The sequence below is a fragment of the Salvelinus fontinalis genome, chromosome 14 (assembly GCF_029448725.1).
Source record: "Salvelinus fontinalis isolate EN_2023a chromosome 14, ASM2944872v1, whole genome shotgun sequence".
Classification (NCBI taxonomy): Eukaryota; Metazoa; Chordata; class Actinopteri; order Salmoniformes; family Salmonidae; genus Salvelinus; species Salvelinus fontinalis.
Genome location: NC_074678.1, coordinates 440,204 through 455,736, shown reverse-complemented (window position 1 = coordinate 455,736; position 15,533 = coordinate 440,204). Strand labels below are relative to the sequence as shown.

At 48.3% G+C, this 15,533-nt stretch overlaps 1 protein-coding gene across 2 annotated transcripts in view; it reads right to left on the bottom strand.

Moving 5' to 3' along the window:
* hmcn1 (hemicentin 1) overlaps window positions 1-15,533 on the bottom strand; it is a 241,162-nt gene that overhangs the window by 149,674 nt on the left and 75,955 nt on the right. For both annotated transcript variants that reach the window (XM_055943694.1, XM_055943695.1), the window contains exons 7-11: window positions 8,409-8,529; window positions 7,786-8,064; window positions 7,236-7,380; window positions 6,839-6,960; window positions 2,228-2,497 (exon numbers count right to left, since the gene is read on the bottom strand). In XM_055943694.1, the coding sequence (XP_055799669.1) occupies window positions 2,228-2,497; window positions 6,839-6,960; window positions 7,236-7,380; window positions 7,786-8,064; window positions 8,409-8,529 (937 nt within the window). The remainder of the gene's footprint in view (window positions 1-2,227; window positions 2,498-6,838; window positions 6,961-7,235; window positions 7,381-7,785; window positions 8,065-8,408; window positions 8,530-15,533) is intronic.

Below are 15,533 nucleotides of genomic sequence, written 5' to 3'. Positions count from 1 at the left end.
ATTCTGCCTGTCCTAGAACACAGTGGAACACTTCTGACACATTCTACCTTTCCTAGAACACAGTGGAACACTTCTGACACATTCTGCCTGTCATAGAGCCCAGTGGAACACTTCTGACACATTCTGCCTGTCCTAGAACACAGTGGAACACTTCTGACACATTCTGCCTGTCCTAGAACACAGTGAAACACTTCTGACACATTATGCCTGTCCTGGAACACAGTGGAGCACTTCTGACACATTCTGCCTGTCCTAGAACACAGTGGAACACTTCTGACACATTCTGCTTGTTCCAGAACACAGTGGAACACCTCTGAAACATTCTGCCTGTCCTAGAACACAGTGGAACACTTCTGACACATTCTGCTTGTTCCAGAACACAGTGGAACACTTCTGACACATTCTGCCTGTCCTAGAACACAGTGGAACACTTCTGACACATTATGCCTGTCCTAGAACACAGTGGAACACTTCTGACACATTCTGCCTGTCCTAGAACACAGTGGAACACTTCTGACACATTATGCCTGTCCTAGAACACAGTGGAACACTTCTGACACATTCTGCCTGTTCTGTATTCTATAGGTATGGTTATGCTCATGACATGTAACATCACACCTTACAGAGGGTCTTTGAGTCGAGTTACAGTTGATGTCAAGGTTACGGTTAATTAAGGGTATCTTGAGGCTGATAAATAACAGAAGTGAAAATGTGTGTTGATTAAACGTAATGAGACTGACAAATGAGAGTGAAAGAATCTTCCAAGATAACGATTGATCATCAATAGCTTTAAATGAAGTTTTCAGTGACTACACCCCCTCCTCCATGTCACTGTTCTCTTCTCTATCTCTCCTCTCTGTTCTCTCTCTCTCTCTCTCCCCAACACAGAGGACTGTGTTGGGGAGAAAGGACTGTGTTGGGGAGAGGGGACTGTGTTGGGGAGACGGGACTGTGGTGGGGAGACGAGACAGTGTTGGAGAGTGGGGAGAGGGGACGGTGTTGGGGAGGAGGGACGGTGTTGGGGAGACGGGACTTGTTGGGGAGACGGGACTGTGTTGGGGAGTGGGGAGACGGGACTGTGTTGGGGAGTGGGGAGAGGGGACTGTGTTGGGGAGACGGGACTGTGTTGGGGAGACGGGACTGTGTTGGGGAGACGGGACTGTGTTGGGGAGACGGGACTGTGTTGGGGAGTGGGGAGAGGGGACTGTGTTGGGGAGAGGGGGAGGGGACTGTGGTGAAGTGTGGGGAGAGGGGACTGTGTTGGGGAATGGGGACTGTGTTGGGTAAAGGCGACTGTGTTGGGGAGAGGGGACTGTGTTGGGGAGAGGGGACTGTGTTGGGGAGAGGGGACTGTGTTGGGGAGAGGGGACTGTGTTGGGGAGTGTGGACTGTGTTGGGGAGTGGGGAGAGGGGACTGTGTTGGGGAGAGGGGACTGTGTTGGGGAGTGGGGACTGTGTTGGGGAGTGGGGACTGTGTTGGGGAGTGAGGACTGTGTTGGGGAGTGGGGAGAGGGGACTGTGTTGGGGAGTGGGGACTGTGTTGGGGAGAGGGGACTGTGTTGGGGAGAGGGGACTGTGTTCGGGAATTTGGACTGTGTTGGGTAAAGGGGACTGTGTTGGGGAGAGAGGACTGTGTTTGGGAGTTGGGAGTGGAAACTGTGTTGGGGAGTGGGGAGAGGGGACTGTGTTGGGGAGTGGGGAGAGGGGTCTGTGTTGGGGAGCAGGGAGAGGGGTCTGTGTTGGGGAGCAGGGAGAGGGGTCTGTGTTTGGGAGCAGGGAGAGGGGTCTGTGTTTGGGAGCGAGGAGCGAGGAGGGGGTCTGTGTTTGGGAGCGAGGAGCGAGGAGGGGGTCTGTGTTTGGGAGCGAGGAGCGGGGAGGGGGTCTGTGTTGGGGAGTGGGGAGAGGGGACTGTGTTGGGGAGTGGGGAGAGGGGTCTGTGTTGGGGAGCAGGGAGAGGGGTCTGTGTTGGGGAGCAGGGAGAGGGGTCTGTGTTTGGGAGCGGGGAGGGGGTCTGTGTTTAAGAGCAGCGAGGTTGTGTTGCCCAGAGCCCCATTCCCCAGCAGTGTAAATCTGATCCCCCAGACATACTCCAGTCCAGCTAACACAGTGTGGAGAGGAGTGAGACACACATACACACATAAATGTACACATAAGCATACACAAACACACATAGACGGACAAAAACATTTGCAGGCTTACACACACACACACACAGAAATACACACACCTTGCACGATGAGGTAGATGCGTTCGGTTGAAACTCCTCCCTCGTTGGTGGCAACACACTCGTACCAGCCGGCGTCGTCGGGGCCAACGGAGTGTATGTCCAGGGAGAGGTTGGCCAGGGGGCGCCGGCGGGGGTCCAGCCGGGCGTCCACACCCCCTCTGTGCCAGGTCAGGTTGAACTGGACCGTACTGGCCACATGGCAGGTCAGAACAGCACTGGAACCTGGAGTCGCTGTCACATTACCGCCCACTGTGATTGCAGGGGGGGGCTCTGTGGAGGGAGGGAGAGAGAGAGAGAGAAAGAGAGAGAGAGAGAGAGAGAGAGAGGAGAGAGAGAAAGAGAGAGAGAGAGAGAGAGAGAGAGAGAGAGAGAAAGAGAGAGAGAGAGAGAGAGAGACAGAGAGAGAGGGACAGAGAGAGAGAGAGAGAGACAGAGTGTGCGACAGAGAGTGAGACATAGAGACGGGTAGGGGGTAGACAGGGAGAGAGAGACACAGAGAGGGGGGAGATATACAGAAAGAGAGAGAGAGACAGAGAGTGAGACCGAGAGACAGGTAGGGGTAGACAGGGAGAGAGAGACACAGAGAGTAGAGAGAGGGGGGAGATAGACAGAAAGAGAGAGAGAGAGAGAGAGAGAGAGAGAGAGAGAGAGAGAGAGAGAGAGAGAGAGAGAGAGAGAGAGAGAGAGAGAGAGAGAGAGAGAGAGGAGAGAGAGAGAGAGAGAGAGAGAGAGAGAGAGAGAGAGAGAGACAGAGAGACGGGTAGGGGGTAGACAGGGAGAGAGAGACACAGAGAGGGGGGAGAGGGGGAGATAGACAGAAAGAGAGACAGAGAGAGAGGGGAGAAAGAGAGAAAGAGAGAGAGAGTGAGACAGAGAGAAGGATGGGGGGTAGACAGGGAGAGAGAGACACAGAGAGGGGGAGATAGACAGAAAGAGAGACAGAGAGAGAGGGGAGATAGACAGAAAGAGAGAAAGAGAGAAGGGAGGGAGACAGACAAAAAGAGAGAGATTCTCCAAAACTTTACCCCTGTACTGCTCAGCTTCATAGGGCCTGTCGTCAATCGTCTCTAAGAGGTTTGCCAAAAATATGCATGGAAAAACAGGGGGAAAGAGAGGAGGGGAGGAGGGGGGAGGAAAGAGGGGAAGGAGCTTTGACCTGGGTTCCAGGGGGCTGATATAAATTTGGGAGACTGAAGGACTGAAGATGACATACGGGGTGAAATGGTCACCCTGTTTATAACATCACTGGCTCTGGGACAAAACCAAGCCAGAGCAGTGGTAGGGAGGGAGGGAGGGAGGGAGGGAGGGAGGGAGGGAGGGAGGGAGGGAGGGAGGGAGGGAGGGAGGGGAGCTCGAGTGCCACCCTGTTCAACATATATATCAACGAATTGGCCAACCTAATCATAAGAAATCAAAGGGATAATTACTTGACACAAGGTAAATAATTCATTTTAAAAAACAAAGCAAACTAGAATGCTATTTGGCCCTAAACAGAGAGTACACAATGGCAGAATACCTGACCACTGTGACTGACCCAAAATTATGGAAAGCTTTGACTATGTACGGACTCAGTGAGCATAGCCTTGCTATTGAGAAAGGTTGCCGTAGGCAGACCTGGCTCTCAAGAGAAGACAGGCTATGTGCACACTGCCCACAAAATGAGGTGGAAACTGAGCTGCACTTCCTATTCTCCTGCCAAATGTAGGACATATTTCCCTCAGATTACACAGACCGACAAAGAATTCGAAAACAAATCCAATTTTGATAAACTCCCATATATACTGGGTGGAATACCACAGTGTGATAAACTCCCATATATACTGGGGGGAATAGCACAGTGTGATAAACTCCCATATATACTGGGTGAAATACCACAGTGTGATAAACTCCCATATATACTGGGTGAAATACCACAGTGTGATAAACTCCCATATATACTGGGTGGAATACCACAGTGTGATAAACTCCCATATATACTGGGGGGAATACCACAGTGTGATAAACTCCCATATATACTGGGTGGAATACCACAGTGTGATACATTACCTTACATGTCATGCATAACCATGACCCATAACGCTGTGCTACATTACCTTACATGTCATGCATAACCATGACCCATAACGCTGTGCTACATTACCTTACATATCATGCATAACCATGACCCATAACGCTGTGTTACATTACCTTACATGTCATGCATAACCATGACCCATAACGCTGTGCTACATTCCCTTACATGTCATGCATAACCATGACCCATAACTCTGTGCTACATTACCTTACATATCATGCATAACCATAACCGATAATGCTGTGCTACATTACCTTACATATCATGCATAACCATGGCACATAATGCTGTGCTACATTACCTTACATATCATGCATAACCATGGCCCATAACGCTGTGCTACCTTATATATCATGCATAACCTCGGCCCATAACGCTGTGCTACATTACCTTACATATCATGCATAACCATGACCCATATCTCTGTGCTACATTACCTTACATATCATGCATAACCATGGCCCATAACGCTGTGCTACCTTACATATCATGCATAACCATGACCCATAACGCTGTGCTACATTACCTCACATATCATGCATAACCATGACCCATAACGCTGTGCTACATTACCTTACATATCATGCATAACCATGACCCATAACGCTGTGCTACATTACCTTACATATCATGCATAACCATGACCCATAACGCTGTGCTACATTACCTTACATATCATGCATAACCATGACCCATATCTCTGTGCTACATTACATATCATGCATAACCATGGCCCATAACGCTGTGCTACCTTACATATCATGCATAACCATGACCCATAACGCTGTGCTACATTACCTCACATATCATGCATAACCATGACCCATAACGCTGTGCTACATTACCTTACATATCATGCATAACCATGACCCATAACGCTGTGCTACATTACCTTACATATCATGCATAACCATGACCCATAACGCTGTGCTACATTACCTTACATATCATGCATAACCATGACCCATATCTCTGTGCTACATTACATATCATGCATAACCATGACCCATAACTCTGTGCTACATTACCTTACATATCATGCATAACCATGACCCATAACGCTGTGCTACATTACCTTACATATCATGCATAACCATGACCCATAACGCTGTGCTACATTACCTTACATATCATGCATAACCATGGCCCATAATGCTGTGCTACCTTACATATCATGCATAACCATGGCCCATGGCCAGAGGCCTATGAGGTATATACAGAGGTCAGATTGAGAGCAAGGTTCTCCGCCATGCTAAGTCCCAAATGGCACCCTATTCCCTATATAGTGCACTAGTTTTGACCAGGGCCCACAGGGTTCAGGATGAACACACACTAACCCTGAGCCCTATGAAAGCCAAACCCACGTCCCCTGGGGCTTGGTTTGTAGCCGTACATCATCACCGTGTTCTCTAAGGCTCTGTCCCAATGAGCATGAAGTAAACCTGCTTCACTTACCGCTACATTTCACTTCAGGAATCCATCCCCACTGCTGTGTGTGTGTGTGTGTGTGTGTGTGTGTGTGTGTGTGTGTGTGTGTGTGTGTGTGTGTGTGTGTGTGTGTGTGTGTGTGTGTGTGTGTGTGTGTGTGTGTGTGTGTGTGTGTGTGTATGCCTCTGTGTGTGTGTGTATGTGTAGGGTAATCATACAACCCCCAGCTGAGCAAAATACTTATTGTGGGTTCCATTATACACCACTACTTAATGTTTTCACATGTAATGTATTGTAATGTATAGACTCACTTCTTTAGATGGGAAGTATCTAACCATGCCAAGGCTAATTGGTTAATACTCAAGTGTCCTATACCCTGGGGACCTGAGAGTAAGATGGAGTCACATATATAGTTCTGAGCAGGGGCGCAACTTTGGTTTTAGAAGTGGGGGGGGCATTTATTATTTATTTATTTATCCAGTCGGATAAACACTCCAAACAGCATGTGGCAGGAACATGCCTCCATGAAAGTTGCGCCCCTGGTTCTGCGAGTATGATGGAGTCAGATATGTAGTTCTGAGAGTAAGATGGAGTCAAATATGTAGTCCTGAGATTAAGATGGAGTCAGATATGTAGTTCTGTGAGTATGATGGAGTCAGATATGTAGTTCTGAGAGTAAGATGGAGTCAGATATGTAGTCCTGAGAGTAAGATGGAGTCAGATATGTAGTTCTGAGAGTAAGATGGAGTCAGATATGTAGTCCTGAGAGTAAGATGGAGTCAGATATGTAGTTCTGAGAGCAAGATGGAGTCCGATATGTAGTTCTGAGAGTAAGATGGAGTCAGATATGTAGTTCTGAGAGTAAGATGAGTCAGATACGTAGTTCTGAGAGTAAGATGGAGTCAGATATGTAGTTCTGAGAGTAAGATGGAGTCAGATATGTAGTTCTGAGAGTAAGATGGAGTCAGATATGTAGTTCTGAGAGTAAGATGGAATCAGGTATGTCGTTTTTGGATCTCAAACCTTTCTGCTTGACGTACACTGACTTGGCCTGTGTTGCCATAGAGATGACAGAACGGTATGGGTCAGGGGTCAGGGGAAGGTCCTACCTGAGACATCCAGGAAGGTTCGGGCGCGTCCTGTCCCAGCGTTGCTGATGGCGATGCACTCATAGAAGCCTTCATCCTTCAGAGTCACCTGGGCCAGCTCCCACAACGCATTGGCTGACTCCCTGCCAGAGGGAGAGAGACACAAAACAATCAAATCAAATCAAATTCACATACTGTACTGTGCCATGATGTGATTTAAGATCTAGAACAGGGAGAAATTAGAGATTGGATGATGTGTGTAAGACTAGGAGCCCCCTATCTAGCTAATAATATGATGCTTACTCAATGCCTTCAGACTGTATTGGAAACGCCATTCATTTCACATGCTTCCATTTATCCTCCCTCTCCTTCTCCCCTCACCTCCTTCACCTCCCTCCCAAATAGTGTCCTATATTACCTGAAGAGCTGATCGACACCCAGGCTTTTCCCCTCCCTGGTGAAGCGCAGGGTGAAGGGGATGAGGCTGTCTACCTGGCAGGAGATGGTCCCTCTCTGCAGGTAGTACCCCGGGGTGGTGGGGGGCATCACAACCTTAGGTGCATCTGGCAGGGGTTAGGGGTGGGACAGGGTAGGGCAAGAACGGACATTCATTGTTATTGTTAACATCCAGAACATGTACTAACATTGGGAACCCTAGTCTAAAACTATCCAGTGAGAAATATACAATTGAATTTATCTTAAACCACTTATTTAGTGGATAATTGCTCAATCGCTATCGAACTTTGTTTTCATGGCTGGAACTCTTCATTTGTATCAATTTGTATTTATAATTGTATTAAATATTTTCTTCTCTTCGCTAAAAATAATCACTAAGAAAACACTGAAATATCTGGGGGGAGGAGTCACTGGGGGGGGTCACTGGCTGCCTCACAAATTCCTTATATAGTGTACTACTTGACCAGAGCCCTTTGCCACTGACAAAACCACTGTTAGTCCAGGTAACTGACCAGGAACAATACTGGAGAATGACACACTGGAGACCCTCTGGAACAGGAAGCCGTCCTTGTCATAACCTGTGACCCGCAGGAAGAAGGCCTCTTTCGGCGGGACAAACTCTGTGATGTTCCAGATGGTTCCTGTCAGGGGACTTCCCGTCCCAGTGTTGGGATAGTACCGCACCGGGAGGGTCTTAATCACACCGCCTGTGATTGATACAAGCTCCAGCCTATCAGCTCGTGCCGGATGGAACAGCCCTGTGGTGTTCAGCAGGATGTAAGTGGCAATACCTGTAGAGAGGGAGGGAGGGAGGTTAGGATAAAGGGAGGGAGGTAGGGAGGGAGGGAGGGGGATGGGAAAGCAAGGGGGAGGTTAGGAGACGACAATGAGAGGATGATAAGAATAGTGTCAAATTTGTCAGATTCATAAATCTCCAAATAATTTGAAAAAACTAATAACAAATATCCTTGAAACTTAAACATGAAATTAAGCTAAGGTAAAGCACACAAAAAGTAGCTATTTTTCCAAAAGGTAACATCCCACCATTTCCAGTCAAACTAAAGGAGCAGGTGTGTGATGGTACAACGATGTGGGTCACATGACCTTACTGACCTTGAACCATGACCTTACTGACCTTGAACCGGCCGGCTAGAGGTCATCTTGAAGTCCAGAGTGGGCTTCCTGGAAAATCCGGCCCGGAAGTCGATGGTGCTGACTCCTGAGATCCGGACTGAGTGTCTGCCCTCGCTAGACGCCTGGAGAGTGGGGAAATAGGTCAAAGGTTAGAATCATCTTAGGTCAGATTAGATTATATTAGAGCAGTGATATTCAGTCAGGGACGTGGGGGAACTGCAGTGGGGTCGCTAAAATCTCTCTATACACCATACCGTTAAAAAAAAATATAATAATTTAACTTAGAAAAGGAATTGTTTTTGAAAGAAAATCTAATGTTTTGTCCATGAAAATAACATCAAAATTGATCAGAAATACAGTGTAGACATTGTTAATGTTGTAGCTGGAAACAGCTGATTTTTAATGGAATATCTACATAGGTGTACAGAGGCCCATTATCAGCAACCATCCCTCCTGTGTTCCAATGGCAATTCTTTTTTTATTTAACTAGGCAAGTCAGTTAAGAACAAATTCTTATTTTCAATGATGGCCTAGGAACAGTGCCTTGTTCGGGGGCAGAACCGCAGATTTTTACCTTGTCTCCTCAGGGATTCGATCTTGCAACCTTTCGGTTACTGGTCCAACGCTCTAACCATTAGGTTACCTGCCACCTCATCAGCCTATCGACGTTGTGTTAGCTAATCCAAGTTTATCATTTTAAAAGGCTAATTGATCATTAGAAAACCCTTTTGCAATTACGTTAGCACAGCTGAAAACTGTTGTTCTAATTAAAGAAGCAATAACACTGACCTTCTTTAGACTAGTTGAGTATCTGGAGCATCAGCATTTGTGGGTTCAATTACAGGCTCAAAATGGCCAAAAACAAGTAACTTTCTTCTGAAACTTGTCAGTCTATTCTTGTTCTGAGAAATGAAGGCTATTCCATGCGAGAAATTGACAAGAAACTGAAGATCTCGTACAATGCTGTGCTCTACTCCCTTCACAGAACAGCGCACACTGGCTCTAACCAGAATTGAAAGAGGAGTGGGAGGCCCCGGTGCACAACTGAGCAAGAGGACAAGTACATTAGAGTGTCTAGTTTGAGAAACAGACGCCTCACAAGTCCTCAACTGGCAGCTTCATTAAATAGTACCCGCAAAACACCAGTCTCAATGTCAACAGTGAAGAGGTGACTCCGGGATGTTGGCCTTCTAGGCAGAGTTGCAAAGAAAAAGCCATATCTCAGATTGGCCAATAAAAAGAAAAGATTAAGATGGGCAAAAGAACACAGACACTGGACAGAGGAAGATTGGAAAACAGTATTATGGACAGACAAATATAAGTTTGAGGTGTTCGGATCACAAAGAAGAACATTCGTGAGGCGCAGAAAAAATGAAAAGATGCTGTCTGTCAAGAATAGTGGAGACAATGTGATGGTCTGGGGGTGCTTTGGTGGTGGTAAAGTGGGAGATTTGTATAGGGTAAAAGGGATCTTGAAGAAGGAAGGCTGCAATGAATTGAAGGTTATTTGTTGATGTTAAAATCTAAATGTACAGATTTTAAGGTTGTGTCATTAGATTTGTAGTGTGGTCGCAATAAATTATTTTGCCAAAAAATTGTGTTCCCTGAATTTCTGGGTCCACACTTAAAGAGTTTGAATACCACTGTATTAGAGTGTTGTTTGTGATGTGATGTGGGATCACACACAATGACAATGTCTGCATCTATATCCTAAACCTACTGTATACAGTAGTTTGTCTCATACAAGACAAGTTTAGAATCCATCACAATAGAGTTGATAAAAAGGAGCAGGGTGTCATGAGGATGTCACTAAACACTGGTTAGGAGCAGGGTGTCATGATGATGTCACTAAACACTGGTTAGGAGCAGGGTGTCATGATGATGTCACTAAACACTGGTTAGGAGCAGGGTGTCATGTTGATGTCACTAAACACTGGTTAGGAGCAGGGTGTCATGTTGATATCACTAAACACTGGTTAGGAGCAGGGTGTCATGATGATGTCACTAAACACTGGTTAGGAGCAGGGTGTCATGATGATGTCACTAAACACTGGTTAGGAGCAGGGTGTCATGATGGTGTCAATAAACACTGGTTAGGAGCAGGGTGTCATGTTGATGTCACTAAACACTGGTTAGGAGCAGGGTGTCATGTTGATGTCACTCAACACTGGTTAGGAGCAGGGTGTCATGATGATGTCACTAAACACTGGTTAGGAGCAGGGTGTCATGATGGTGTCAATAAACACTGGTTAGGAGCAGGGTGTCATGTTGATGTCACTAAACACTGGTTAGGAGCAGGGTGTCATGATGATGTCACTAAACACTGGTTAGGAGCAGGGTGTCATGATGATGTCACTAAACACTGGTTAGGAGCAGGGTGTCATGATGATGTCACTAAACACTGGTTAGGAGCAGGGTGTCATGATGATGTCTCTAAACTTGGTCTGCTTAAGCCATCACCACAGTTATTCAAATATTTTATGACCGTTTCTAAAGTTAGAACATAACAATGTGATAAGCTTAGGATGGCTGTGCCGTTATGGTTGATCTAAGATGGCTGTGCCGGTATTTTGGATCCAAGATGGCTGTGCCGGTATGGTGGATCCAAGATGGCTGTGCCAGTATGGTGGATCCAAGATGGCTGTGCCAGTATGGTTGATCCAAGATGGCTGTGCCGGTATTTTGGATCCAAGATGGCTGTGCCGGTATGGTGGATCCAAGATAGCTGTGCCAGTATGGTGGATCCAAGATGGCTGTGCCAGTATGGTGGATCCAAGATGGCTGTGCCAGTATGGTGGATCCAAGATGGCTGTGCCGGTATGGTGGATCCAAGATGGCTGTGCCGGTATGGTGGATCCAAGATGGCTGTGCCGTTATGGTGGATCCAAGATGGCTGTGCCGGCATGGTGGATCCAAGATGGCTGTGCCGGTATGGTTGATCCAAGATGGCTGTGCCAGAATGATTATGATCATGTCTCCAATTCAAGAGAAGCCAAAGCTCTTATATCAAATTGAACACCATTTTCCAACAAGACTGTGTACTTTGGGCGACATCTGAGGATCAAAATAATAATACTTTGTATTTTCAGCCAATTTGTGTAAAGCAGAGTTCCCCAGGTTGATCTTGGAGCGAACTATGACTACGGAGGGAAGTATGGCAGCCATTTCCACTTGTATAAACAAGACATTTACAGTGACTGAAGTGAGAGATAGAGTATCAGTCTGTCAAGGCCTGACATTGAAAAATGCCTATGATGATTTATAGCAACATCTACAATTCCCCAACAACATGATCTTTCAGTCTGTCTGTCAGTCAGTCAGTGGTGCTTTCATTTGACAAACATGAGTACTATAATCAGGGAGAAGATGAGCTGGCGTTATGGGCTCTTCATTATACTGCAGCTCTTTGAAGCAGGCCTCAAATAAACACTTAGTCATTACATTGAAATAAAGGTTGGTGAAACGGGGAAAATCCTCACCTTTACACGCAAAAGAGTTCACTGTAGTCTAGTCAGTATCAGTAACAATGACAACTCTTATAGAAAGAGATATACTGATATACTGTCCAACCATAAAGAAAACAACTGGTCTACTCTTCCAAGAAGATGATGAAGATCAATGCATCAATACATCTTCCTCACACTCCAACCAAACCAAAGGCTATTGAGAGCATGTACAAGTCTGGCAAATGTCTTCACCATTCAGAGGCCATTCAAAGGAGTGTGTGGGTGGCAATATCCAGCTCAATGGGGAATGTCACAAAGCAAATGCCTTAAAGCACAATCCCCGTAGTGACCGTTAAAGTGGCCTAATAGTGTCTGTAGAGCGACACACTGGGCAGAGCCACAGCGGGGCTTTTGTAGGCAGACGACGGGGTCATAACTGGGAGAATGACTCTTAAAAAGACCTGTTACAACAGAGATAATAGAGCCTATAGTATAAAGAGGCTGAAATCAGCCCCTTCCCCATCACACACAGCCCCTACCCCATCACACACAGCCCCAACCCCTACCCCATCACACCCAGCCCCAACCCCATCACACACAGCCCCAACCCCAACCTCATCACACACAGCCCCTACCCCATCACACACAGCCCCTACCCAATCACACACAGCCCCTACCACAGCCCCTACCCCATCACACACAAACCCTACCCCATCACACACAGCATCAACCCCTACCTCATCACACAGCCCCTACCCCATCACACACAGCCCCTGCCCCTACCCCAGCAGAACAGACTGCCCCTACCCCAGCAGAACAGACTGCCCCTACCCAGAACAGACTGCCCTACCCCAGCAAAACAGACTGCCCCTACCAAGAACAGACTGCCCTACCCCAGCAGGACATACTGTCCGTACCCCAGTAGGACAGATTTCCCCTACCCCATTAGGACAGATTACCCCTACCCCAGTAGGACAGGTTTTTCCCTACCCCAGTAGGACAGATTTTCCCTACCCCAGCAGGACATATTTCTCCTACCCCAGCAGGACAGACTCCCCCTACCCCAGTAGGACAGATTTTCCTACCCCAGTAGGACAGGTTTCCTCTACCCCAGTAGGACAGGTTTCCCCTTCCCCAGTAGGACAGTTTTCCCCTACACCAGTAGGACAGGTTTCCCCTACCCCAGTAGGACAGGTTTCCCCTACCCCAGCAGGACAGGTTTCCCCTACCCCAGTAGGACAGGTTTCCCCTACCCCAGTAGGACAGGTTTCCCCTACTCCAGCAGGACAGGTTTCCCCTACCCCAGTAGGACAGATTCCCCCTACCCCAGTAGGACAGGTTTCCTCTACCCCAGCAGGACAGGTTTCCCCTACCCCAGTAGGACAGGTTTCCCCTACCCCAGTAGGACAGGTTTCCCCTACCCCAGTAGGACAGGTTTCCCCTACCTCAGTAGGACAGGTTTCCCCTACCCCAGCAGGACAGATTCCCCCTACCCCAGCAGGACAGGTTTCCCCTACCCAAGTAGGACAGGTTTCCCCTACCCAAGTAGGACAGGTTTCCCCTACCCCAGTAGGACAGGTTCCCCCTACCCCAGCAGGACAGGTTTCCCCTACCCCAGCAGGACAGGTTTCCCCTACCCCAGTAGGACAGGTTTCCCCTACCCCAGTAGGACAGGTTTCCCCTACCCCAGTAGGACAGGTTTCCCCTACCCCAGCAGGACAGGTTTCCCCTACCCCAGCAGGACAGGTTTTCCCTACCCCAGTAGGACAGGTTTCCCCTACCCCAGTAGGACAGGTTTCCCCTACCCCAGCAGGACAGGTTTCCCCTACCCCAGTAGGACAGGTTTCCCCTACCCCAGTAGGACAGGTTTCCCCTACTCCAGCAGGACAGGTTTCCCCTACCCCAGTAGGACAGATTCCCCCTACCCCAGTAGGACAGGTTTCCTCTACCCCAGCAGGACAGGTTTCCCCTACCCCAGTAGGACAGGTTTCCCCTACCCCAGTAGGACAGGTTTCCCCTACCCCAGTAGGACAGGTTTCCCCTACCTCAGTAGGACAGGTTTCCCCTACCCCAGCAGGACAGATTCCCCTACTCCAGCAGGACAGGTTTCCCCTACCCCAGTAGGACAGATTACCCCTACCCCAGTAGGACAGGTTTCCTCTACCCCAGCAGGACAGGTTTCCCCTACCCCAGTAGGACAGGTTTCCCCTACCCCAGTAGGACAGGTTTCCCCTACCCCAGTAGGACAGGTTTCCCCTACCTCAGTAGGACAGGTTTCCCCTACCCCAGCAGGACAGATTCCCCCTACCCCAGCAGGACAGGTTTCCCCTACCCCAGTAGGACAGGTTTCCCCTACCCCAGTAGGACAGGTTCCCCCTACCCCAGTAGGACAGGTTTCCCCTACCCCAGCAGGACAGGTTTCCCCTACCCCAGCAGGACAGGTTTCCCCTACCCCAGTAGGACAGGTTTCCCCTACCCCAGCAGGACAGGTTTCCCCTACCCCAGCAGGACAGGTTTTCCCTACCCCAGTAGGACAGGTTTCCCCTACCCCAGTAGGACAGGTTCCCCTACCCCAGTAGGACAGGTTTCCCCTACCCCAGCAGGACAGGTTTCCCCTACCCCAGTAGGACAGGTTTCCCCTACCCCAGTAGGACAGGTTTCCCCTACCCCAGCAGGACAGGTTTCCCCTACCCCAGTAGGACAGGTTTCCCCTACCCCAGTAGGACAGGTTTCCCCTACCCCAGCAGGACAGATTGCTCCTAGAATGGACACATCCTTGGGAAGGGAAGCCATGGCAGTGCCGGGCTAAGTCCCACATCAAATCAAATTGTTGATTGGTCACATAGACATATTTATCAGATGTTACCCTATTGTCTTTATAGTGCAGTATTTTAGACCAGACCCCTGGCTCCATTTGGGATGCAGTGAGACCCTGACAGTGCTACACTCAACTAATATATCCCCAGGGGACCTTATTAAGGGTTGCCCCTTGGATTGCCTGAATTAAGGTGAATACTGTAATAACAATCCTGTTAGCAACCAGTGTCGGGGTGGGTCCACCATAGAGAAAGACAAAGGACTCAGGTTGATTATGTGTTTTTTAAGTGCCTTCCACTGGCTTTGGTTGGAGGCTGATCTTCACGCCTTCAGTTGGTCAGCAGCACCAGACACAGGTCTCATCAGCTATGAATCCAACCCTGATCTGAAAACATCCCCAGTACTCTCAGAAGGACATCTTGAAACACTGATCCGGTGTCAAACGGAAAAACATTCTTCATTCTCTTTTTTCCTCCTCTTTGTCTTCTTTGGCAAGAGAAGTCCAGTCCCGGAGTTACTAAAAGATACAGTCCTGCTGCTGTCCCCTGCTTCTTTTACTAATCAATGTGTTCTCTGAGCTCCGGGAGGACCGGTGCTGCTGCCTCCAGAGCAGAGCACAGAGCGAGAGATGGAACGGGACAGGCAGGCTGCCACTGCAGCAATCCCTCTGGGTTGTTCACATACTTTACAAGTTACAACCTTCCTGAACTATTATCATGGGCCATAAAACACCACGCAGTAGGAAGCCAAGACGTGCTCATTGCTAAGGTCAGGAGATAGCTAAGGAGACCAACCTGGTGTATCCCTGGGAGAGGAAAGCACACACACACACACTCTCCTGGAACAAATATCTAAGTGAGTGC